This window comes from Coffea arabica, chromosome 11c (genome assembly GCF_036785885.1).
Source record: "Coffea arabica cultivar ET-39 chromosome 11c, Coffea Arabica ET-39 HiFi, whole genome shotgun sequence".
Taxonomy (NCBI): Eukaryota; Viridiplantae; Streptophyta; class Magnoliopsida; order Gentianales; family Rubiaceae; genus Coffea; species Coffea arabica.
In genome coordinates, this window is record NC_092330.1 from 1,725,572 (window position 1) to 1,736,932 (window position 11,361).

General features: G+C 33.1%; 1 protein-coding gene across 1 annotated transcript; it reads right to left on the reverse strand.

Moving 5' to 3' along the window:
- Positions 1-9,256: 9,256 nt before the first annotated feature.
- LOC140017037 (polygalacturonase-like) lies at positions 9,257-11,075 on the reverse strand. Its single transcript, XM_072071394.1, has 4 exons — positions 10,894-11,075; positions 10,424-10,735; positions 9,802-10,317; positions 9,257-9,706 (listed from the first exon to the last, which is right to left on the reverse strand). Exons 1-4 carry the CDS (start codon positions 11,023-11,025, stop codon positions 9,452-9,454), a joined length of 1,215 nt encoding a protein of 404 aa, XP_071927495.1. The 5' UTR covers positions 11,026-11,075; the 3' UTR covers positions 9,257-9,451.
- Positions 11,076-11,361: the final 286 nt, after the last annotated feature.

Genomic DNA, 11,361 nt, shown 5'->3' on the forward strand with positions numbered 1-11,361 from the left:
TTGCACACGCTAAGCAAATCAATCTAATAAACATAAATTTCAATACTCTATATTTCACCATTTAATTTTAAAATAAAAATTTCTAATTTGCTTGTTATCTTTTTAACGATTTTTTTATCTCATATACATTACATAACAAAAATATTACAGTGATTATTCTAAATAATATTTCAAATAATCTCCTATCCAAATATACTCATTATTAGTTTATGCTTTAGTCAAAAGTTACTATATTGTAACTTTGTACTAACTCAAAGTTCTAGTATGTTGATTAAAATTTATTTCAATAAAGTACTACTAAAAAAATACAATCAGAAATTTAGTAATTAGAAAGACTACAGGAAGTAATTTCTTTTTTATAAAAAAACTAAAAACCCAAAATTAGTTTGGAGAGGACAATGCAACGTCCAACAAAACCAACTTGAAATAAAGGCATGATATGGATTCACATCATTTTTGTATGTAATGGTAGTGAAATTGGATGGTAAAAAAAAGTGAAGGTGGAGAAACAATTCTATTAGGAAATAAGAAGCATGATTAGATATTTCATTAAAATTGCTTCTTATCATTCGTTTCTTTTCTTCATTTTTTATTTATACACTTTGCTTGTCAAGAAGATGGCATGAAACGAAATTCAAAAAAAAAAAAAAAAAAAAACACTGGCAAGATTTATTTTTCTTTATGGTGGAGATTACAAATTTAGGATGCATATACTTTGGCTAAGGTTAAGGTAGGATGAGTGTATTGCTAATGATCTCTAGATGAGCATTAGCCTCATGCAATAAACTTACTATTTAAGGACTTGCTACCTCATTTGTCTAAGAGGCCTTAATATGGTAGCCTTAATATGGTAGTTAAAGTTAAGACTCTATGTTTGGAAGTCTTGGGTTCCAATTCTTCTTATTCCTCTTCACTTTTTAAATCACATCTCTTCTCAGCTAATTCTTTTTTTTTTTTGAAAATCAAATTTTACAAGCTTTTTTTTTAATAACAAAACATATTTCATTAATGGATTGCTAGAAATCGTCCAGCACGATTGATATACATCACTCTCCTAATGGCAGATAAAATATGCATTAAACTTGTAGATCTATAATTTAACAGATACAAAAAACTTGAGAAATTAAGAACAGATCTAAAAAGTACCATAAATTTTAAAATCATCTACTCGTAGAATAAATCGATGCAGCCTACTTTGTGCATGTTATAATCGTCAGATCTGCTGATCAACAGTTGTAAACTCTAATAAAGATGATGAGATCTGTCAAAATAGATCCAAATCTGAAATAAATTCAGATCTGACAATCAGATTTGAAGTAAATTCAAATTTAAACAATAAAACAAGGAAAAATAACACAAAATCTCACTAGGAACTTCTAGAAAAGTAGAAATTCTCACTAGAAATTTTAGGAGAAACAGAGATCTCCCACTAAAAAAAATTTAAAGAAGACTTTATTAGGAAAATAACAAAAACGAAACCTATGGGAGGAAGACCAGCGAGACCATGGTGGTCTTCCTCTCAAAGAAGAAGGGATTCAGAGAAAAGGAGCAGTAAAAAGAAATCGAAGAAAAAAAAAGAAGTTATTCAAATTGTACAAGCTAGCATGACAAATATGTGCGATAATCCAAACTGATTTGTTGAGATAACCTTGGTCTAGTGGGCAAGACTGATACCCCAAGACCTAGAGATCTAGGGCGCTCTCTCTCTCTCTCTCTCTCTCTCTCTCTCTCTCTCAAATTTCATCCCTCCCCACATCTTGCGATGATGCATTATCCAATTTGGGTGATGATTCTGCCTTTGTATCTTTAGGTTATCTTTCGTACATTTTACACATTAAATTTAATCATTGCATTGCAACTTGAGCTCAGGTTTTATATACCTCGCACCCTAGAGTCACTAACCTCATGTCATCGTTGTCAACTCTAAATGTTATTAAGCCGTCTCTTATAGTGGGAGTTTGGGGACCCCCATCAGTTTTGGGTGGTGAAATTGCCAGAACAAATATTTTCTTGTCAGAGCAATTTTGTATCAAGTACCTAACTTATCCTTCAATGGTAAAAATTAAGAGTAAATTTTTCTTACACTGATGGTGTATACACTATCAGCGTTGGATTCATGACATGTGTGTAAAAGTTGAATTTTAAATTCAAATTTTGCATAGTTGTTATTCATCCAACGCTGATAGTGTATACACTGTCAGTGTAGGAAAGATTAATTCAAAAATTAATAGTATCCCAACATTTTAACAAAACTCTCTCTCTCTCTCTCTGTTACTTCGCCGGAATTCTTACTTGCTTCCCAGCATGATGGGCCGTAGCCTGTAATTTAAAGACAAGAACAACATGCCAAACCTTGACAAGCAAAACTTTTGCAGACTAGAACCCAAGCAAATTCTAAACAAAAGGACGGATCCTCAAAGTGATATGAACGTGAATCATGTCTAAGCAATCTTCAAGTTGTGATTAAAATAAAATTCAACACCGATTTGCTTGGAGTTATTCATGAACAAATTGATCCAAAAGAACGTATTAACACTTGAAGCTGAGCTTTAAACTCTCTTAGTTCGAGATCCCTCTTACAAACCACCAGAATTAAACCAGCAGTGATGCTACAGTACATAAAAAATATTATCTTTTCCATTATGGATCATAAACTACAAAACTGACAGCAATTGGATAAATTCTCAAATGTAGAAGTCTCATGTTCTTCTTGCCATTCAAGAACCAATATGCATACTCGAATGTGTTAAAAACCAAATATTTCCAAGCATTTTGGTATTGCTTATAGTTTGTGTCACACCACAAATCCAGATTCCTAGATTAGATTTGCAACGTGGCACGCCGTACCTGTGACATCTCACTCCCACGAATACACGATATTGTGATGATAACTTATAAAAATTTAAAACTAAATACATACATTTCACTAAATACATCTACAAAAATACTTTACTCAATCTTCCTAGAATTTAAACATATGTCTATTTACCTTTCTCACTTGTCTTCTAAACATACATGATCTATCTTTCTTGATTTGTAAGAAAAAAAATAAAGAGACATTGGTTGAGTGATGTACGCCCCATAGATAGTACTTATTCCTTTGTCGGATCATGTAACTATATACATACTATATACATTTACAAATTCGGTCACACCATACCACATGCATACATCAAATAAAAACATTTGGATCATTTCATATAGGGATAATTGCATAAACCTCCCTTGAGGTTTCTGATGGTTGCACTCACCTCCCTTGAGGTTTGGAAAATAGCATTAACCTCCCCTATCATGAATTTAGGGCCTATAGTTGGCATAAGATAGGATAAATTTACTCCTATACCCTAAGAGTTTAAGATTGTTAGTGAACAAATTTGGGGCAAAAAAAAAATTAGGGCAGTAAACAAGTCTAATATAACTAATTAAACAAAATTAACGGTTATTTTTTGTTTTATTAGGCACTATAAATGCACTTATAAAATGGTGTCATTTTGATGCTCCAAGATGGTGCCATTTTGTAATGGACAATACTTGAGAGAACAATGTAAATCATATATTTTCTACATAGAAGAGAAGTAGAAGCAATAAAATGTAGGAGAAATAAACATCTAGGTAAGACTTCATAAAAGAATAAGTTTTAGTGGTTTTGATTGAGTTTATTTTTCTTATGCATTCATGAAACAAAAGGAGAAAGAAAGCAGAAATCAAGGCAAAATCTGAAAATTTTTCTATTAAAAATCTGTGACAATCAAAAGATGATAGGTAAGTAATCCTTTATCATCTCAACTTAATACACAAAGTTCAGGTGTTAGTTATAGTATGATGAAATTGCTATGTCGATCATGAGAGAACATAGCTATGTATGAAATATAGTAAATAGTGTGAAATCGATATACTATAAAGTATGACAAAAAGAAACTCTCTTATACGGATCAAAGGTGAATATTCTTGTTTGATTAACAGTCTCTTTATATGTTTTAGAACCTCATATTTCTGAACATATGTTTGTTGTTTCTTTCAAATTTTACTACTATCGTTGTTCGCTTTGCACATGTATCATCTGAGTTTCACTAATTGTTTCCATCTCATAATGTTTTTCATTCTTTTACTAATACTACCGAGGTAAAAAGGTATAAATGGAACAAAATTATTATCTCACTTCCCAAAAGACATTTTTAATGGCACTTTCTCTAACATGGGCTGAAGTTGCTATCAAAATCTTAAGTTCAGGGGAGATTAGTGCTATTTTCCAAACCTTAGGAAAGGTGATAGCAATTGTCAGAAACCTCAGGGGAGGTTTCTGCAATTATCCCTTTCATATATTACATAAATATATTTCATTGAAAATGAGCGGTATATACATAAGTGGCCTTCATCCGATGTGGCACTTAGACCCATAGGTTCTAGAGGTGACCTTCGCCGAATGTGGCATGGAAAACATATAACATGACATAATTGTATTCATTGAACATATTTTCAAATCATAGAAAATACCAATCATGTCATCTCATTTCATAAACATAACTCATAAATAAGTACATGTACTATCTGGTTTCTAAATACTTAGTGTAGAGTTTAACCCCTTCTAGAAGGGCAGTAGATCAAGCATTTTTCTTGATTTTCACTTGATCTACTCATACATGAGTCAATCAACCGGGCACAATGGCTACCATAACTATTCATAACCTATCAATTATTTTCCTTGATCTTAACTTGATCGTCATACATGATAGGACTATAACCCCTATTGTTTATTTCATGACTATTTAGAACTTTTCGTAATATAAAATCATTTTACATGTCACATGCATATTATTTTTTCATTTCATGAAAACTATTCATAACCTATCAATCATTTTCCTTGATCTTCACTTGATCGTCATACATGATAGGACTATAACCCCTATTGTTTATTTCATGACTATTTAGAACTTTTCGTAATATAAAATCATTTTACATGTCACATGCATATTTTTTTCATTTCATGAAAATATGCCACTTGTATTGACGGGTATTTTACATACGTATAAGTTAAAAAACCGAATTACATCCGCTCACTGCAAGTATATAGGTCAACTAGTAGTTTAGGGTATATATCGGGTCGATCCCACAGGAAAGAGTGAACAATTACCGGTATTACTAAAGCTTCTCTATTATTTAGACTATCAATGGATTATAACAAATTTAACCTACTGAAATTACACAAAATAACAAATAAAAACTCCTTAGGTTGTGGAATCCCCAACTACTCATGCAAGCGCTATATTCGGATCATTGAGTGCTATATCTAGGCTAGTTATGGTGTAATTTCCTTATGCATTTGAATCCTACTTTCGTAGTGAATCAATTATACTTATAACTAATCCATACCTATTCTCATGGTTATAAAATTAGTTACAAGTTCATTTCTTTAGTGAAATTACATGAAATGAACACTAAAAACCACATAGGTGCACCTCTACTTTCATGAGCGTACTCTCTATGTTTAGCACTTCTTAAACTAGTGTTAAATCTCAATTTTCATTGTGAAAACAACATCTTAGATAATCACAATCAATGGTACCAGATTAATCATGATTTAAAGAGCCAAAGAGCTAAATAACTTGCTCAAATCATAGCAATCAAATAACCAAATAATTATAGAAAGTTCAACCAAACCCAAGGCAAAAACTTTAGAAACACATATTGAACACAAAATCCAGAACTTGCATATTAACTATACTTAAGAATCTGATACAAAAGATAAAGAGTTGGAGAAGAGATAACCCATGTCACTTGAGTTTCAACTCCTCCTTCTTCATCTCCATCTTCATCCTAATCTAGCTAACATTCAAGAATGGATGAACTATACCAGTCTACACTAATGCTAACCTAACACTCAGAAGATGAAAGAGCTACATTTCTGTACTCTCCAAGTTCTCCTGTATATCTCTCTATATCCCTTCAATCTTGCAAGCTTTGGCTATATAAAGGTGAAAGTTGGTCAAGAAGTGAGGCTTACACCTCCCTTTTATAGCTGGGAATGTTTCTCACATGTCTAGCATCACATGTGACTTAGTGGAGGTGAAATTGAGTTTTCCACGTAAAGAGCAGACTTCTCTGACCACAATCCGACCAGAAATCCGGCCAAGTTCCCGCCGGATTGCTACAGTGACGTTTTGGTGCACTTTCGTTCAATTTCCAGCTCTGCTCCGATTTTGCGTCAACTTCAACCAAACTTTTCTTGATGATAAAAGCTGATTTAGCTCTTGACCAAAACATAAAACTTGTAGCTCTTTGAGTTAGCTTTCTAATTCATCAAGAATCACCTCATTTGAATTTGTGTAGACTGAGAAATGACCAAAATACCCTTACCTGCTCATTGCCCTGTTTCAGCTTCGACCAATAGAAATTAGCTACTGTAATTCGGCTTTTTGACCTGGAAAACCTTCAAACTGGATTCAGATGTCTTCACCAAAATTGTAGATCTATCTCTTATCTTCAAATTGGTTTAAGAATCATCTCAATCCGATCATTGTAGCTCAAGTTATAGCCAAAATACGAAAATGTGTCAAAACTGTCAAAATACACAAAATCCAAGTAAAAAGTGATAAAAACCTCATTTAATTACTTAAAAGCATTTTTCACCAATTATAGCCAAAATGATTCATTTTCTTCCAATAATATAACCAAAGTGACTAAAAATAATATAAAATATCATACAATTATTACGTAAATTAGTCACTTATTACGTATCCTAAAACATAGCATAGCAAAATATTTTAAACAAGCACACATGTTCCATTTTACATGTATTAATATAAAGCATTTAATTGAGAAAATTTATATTTAACATTTCATAAAACATAGAGGAGTAAACACCACCTACCTCAAACTGCTTAATTGAAGAGATCCTTAACGTGCCTTTGAACTCACCTCCAACTCTAAATAAAAGTTAAAGAATCCGATCCCAAAGTGCCAAAACTTGGTACATCTTCATTTTTTTAAAATCTTGGTTTATTTACCATTTTTTTACGCTTAGCAAGTGTCATTATTGATATTAAATCAAATTTTTTTCGTAAATACATGCTTATTATTACCAGTCACTTGTTAATTAAAAAATATGACTGTCAATTTGTGTCCCCACTAAATAATATTTCTAGCTCCGCCACTAGTTTTCTCGTGATACTCATATTATTGCTATATGTAAATTAGTATAAAAATAGTTTTGCTGATAGAAGTGCACATGATAATTTGTTTGTTTGGATTGTTAGTTTCTGCAGAAAAATTTTTACATTTTCTGTGAATATATATCTCAATCACTTTTTTATCTCACATACATTAAATCGCTACAGTAGATTTTTCAGCAACAACTCCTAAAAATAGCAATCCAAACGGCAAGATTTTGGAGGAATGTATTGTGCGAGACTAACAGTAAACTCTATTGTTGTGTCTATTGATTTTTTTCATAATTTGGACGTGATAGGATAGAAGTCCCACAAGCTACGATGAGTACCATCTTTCAAGGCAAGGTATATCTTCAATAGCTATTCTTTTTTACATTAAAATCCTGCTAGATCAGTGAATGTAAAAGGCCTACTCTTTTTGGTTGCTCTAATGCATAGTACATATGGAGGAACCAATTTGGTTTTGAAAATACAAGCACATATTCAGAAGCAATGCATAAAAGACTGTCAAATAATGATACTCTAAGGAACATCAATCTTGCATAAAAGACTAACAAATTATATGTTATTGAGATTTTAATCGTGATAGAGTATATATTATGAAGGTGTCGTGCATATAGGTACTCCTGAATTGTTGCTAAAGTAATTAGTTCATTCCTAATCCATCTGGATAAGATTATATTATCTCAAATTGTAGCATGTTATATACATATACATACATATATATATATATATATATATATTAAATTTACATCGTCAACTTTATGAGATAGTATTTCTATATTTTTCATTTTCTTCGACCAATTTTCTTTTTGAAAATATTATTTAAGTTTGGAGTACCATATCTAACATTCTTCATGCTATTTTTTCTTTTTATGGTTTTTCGATTACTTATAACTCCAACTCTAAGACACTGTCATTTTTTATCCAAGTTATTGTACACTCATAATATTATTATGCTTAATAATTATACTATGATATTTCCATCTACAAAGCAATACTGTTAAGTAAGAAAAGTGGATTTGCACATCAAAGGGTGGGAATAATAATAGAGTTTATATCAAATGCTTAATCTGCATCATTAATCTATGGAAGGTCATTTGTATAAAGGAATTGGCTTATTGGATTTGTGTCATTCCATGTTATTTGTTATACTGCGCCACCCACTTAATCCTTCTCCACCACCCTCCCAGCCAACTCATTTACCAACCATACCAGTGTCATGCTCAAATTGAAAGTAAATGACAAACAAGTTGTGAGAGTTCAGTTATTGGGTTAATTTTGTACATGTGAAAGTAGATGAACAAACACTTTATATTTTTTTTTTGGACTTGGTAACCTGAATTTTTTTTCCCAAAGGGAAGTAATTCTTTGCGTAGAAGTTGTATGCATGCTTATCATTGTTATTATTTCTTATTACATGAGAAAAAGATCGATAATGTTGCAATCACTGATGTTGATCCAATGATTATGGGAAGGCTTCAAGTCGAATCTTTAGACTGATAGTTGGGGACAAAAAATATATGGGAAGAGATGAGAGGATAGAAAATAAAAAGTTCATTAGTATTGCAATAAAGTTGCTTAATATGAAGTAAGACGCAATGTTTTTGAACTTGAATAGATGTATGTTGTTTGAACATGAGCTATATGCATTCTTTTGGGTGTAGTGTTTATTAACAACGGGGTGCAAATAATCCTATATATCTGATTGTTCTTCACTACAGTGGTTTATTGTCATTAGTTTAAACTTCATTTGGGAGAGATAGTTGGTTTTCTCTCTTTTTTTCTCTATTCTTTTTCTTTAATTTTAAGTACACTCCAACACAAAACACAACAAAAAGTTCTTTTTCCCCAAAGTATTTTTTTAATAGGGAGAATGACAATAAGTAAGAAAGTTTGACATGTAACATAACTAATGATGAAGTGTAATGTAGATAAAAGTTTTAGTTGGGAGTGTGGTAATTTAATGACCATTACAAGTTGAATTTCCTCTTTGTAATGGAGAATTTTATCTTTGTAACTATTGATACAATTAATTGAAAAACAACAAACATAATTATAAGATGAAGGGTATTAGGATACGGCAAAAATTGAGACAATATTTTATTTGTCTTCAAAAGTATCAAAACTAATTACATTTTCATACAGAGCATGGATTCATCTAAGAGAATTACTTCTTGAATGGATTCAAAAAATAATAAGACCTGAAATATATTTTTTAGAAATGGGGAAAGAAAAAAGAAGGAGAAAAAAAATTTCGAGCTCATTCCTACGCTTGCGGGAATTTAAGCAGCCTGAGCAGGAATGGTGGCATTGGCGCAGATTGGAGGATTCAGCTTGCCACTCAGAGCTGGCTTCACATTGGCACAATTGCTTGACACATTCCCTTGATTGCCATTGTATGCCAAGTCAATGTCAGCAATCTCTACACCATCGCATGGGATACTCTTACTACAAAGAAGTGTCACAGCAGCTGGTGTTGCTGAAGTGCCAGTGATGTTCTTGAAGCTGACCTGAGCAATCTTAACACTTGATGGGGCCTGTAAATCAAAACAACGAGGAGAGAAAAAAATTAGCTCGAAAAGAAATGCACTTTAGAATTTGATTGTCTTAGCATGCATGTTTTGCAACTTACAGTGTTTGTGCATTGGTTGTTTGGGCAATATTCTTGATCAATGATCACTGGATTGCTGACATTTTGCATGATAATACCTTCAAAGTGCATATTGGTGGCACTACCACTTTTAGCAGCTGGCCAGCTCTTTACTCTTACACCATTTAAAGTACCGGAGATGGTGCAGTCGGTAACAAAGATACCCTCAACAGGCAGTTCATTGTCATACCTTCCAAGACTTCCAACACTGATTCCATGGCCAGGTCCACATGTCACTTTACTTATATTAACTTGTTTGGCACCATCACCAATTGAGATGCAATCGTCCCCGGTTCCTATGTTTGAATCTGTGATGACTACTCCAGTGGAATGTCCAATGTGAATACCATCAGTGTTGGGACTGTCCCCAGGTGCTGTGATTGTGAAGTGTTGGAATGTTATATTGTTGCATCCGAAAAGATTCACGTGAAACAGTTTGCTGTTCAAAGAAGTTAGGTCGCGGATAACAGTATTGTTGACGAAATTCAAGCTCAAAGTCTGCAATTTCAAGTTAAAAAAATGACAATCAGATTATTAATTTCACTGCTGTATCATTGGCAAAACATTCATAGGTGTGTAATCAATGTTGTAAAAGTTGGCTCACATTTGGAAGTTTGCTGCATTCGGTTTTTACACGACATTCATTTTGGGTCCAAGCTTTGGCTCCTTGGCCATCCAAGGTACCACCTCCGGAGAGTGTCAATTGGTCAACGTACTTAATTGTCATCCATTCGTTATCCTTGCTTATTTGTGCAGGATCTTCAGGAGCTTTGATGATGCCTTGTATTTGAATCTCAACGGGTGCTTTGCAAGGACCTGCAAGGCTCGCTTCTTTTAATAAAAATGTGCCCTTTGGAATCAAAATTGTAGATGCTGTTGTAGAATTACATGCTTGTTTCCAAGCATCCGCCAAAACCTGCAACAATGGCAAATCTTTTAGAGCCCAATTGTTTATTTCATGGGGACAATGTTTTCGACAAATCACGAACTTTTCTTCAAATTTTGGTGAATTGATCAACCAACCAACTTGATTTCAATGCATGTAGCTTTGGCATTAAGATTAAGATTAATTACCTGGCTCATATCAGCACTGCCATCAGGTTTTGCGCCAAGTTGAGTGACATCAATAGGTCCAGTTTGGGCCTGGACAATGCATGTAAAGAACAGCCATGAACACAACAATGTGATGCCAAATGCTCCTGCCATCTTTTGCTATTCTTTTTTTCTTCTTTTTTCTTCCCCACTATTTGCATTTGTTTTATCTGAATAGTGTAATCGAAACTACATTTGTTGCCTTTTTATAGTCGTGATAAGGAATTTGGCACCGTTAATTATCAAAATTTATGTCTGTGGTTCCTAAGAGACTCGAGTGTTATGGTGCAGTTGTGGCTACGACTTCGGTTACCTTTCTTCCCTTTCTCCATCCAACCACCTCTCCCTTCCTGATCTCCCAATTTGGTCATAACGTCAACCTTATATTAACTAAAAATAGTTCATCAATCTAGTGGATATAGGATGGATTTTTCCAATGCGGGTGGATCT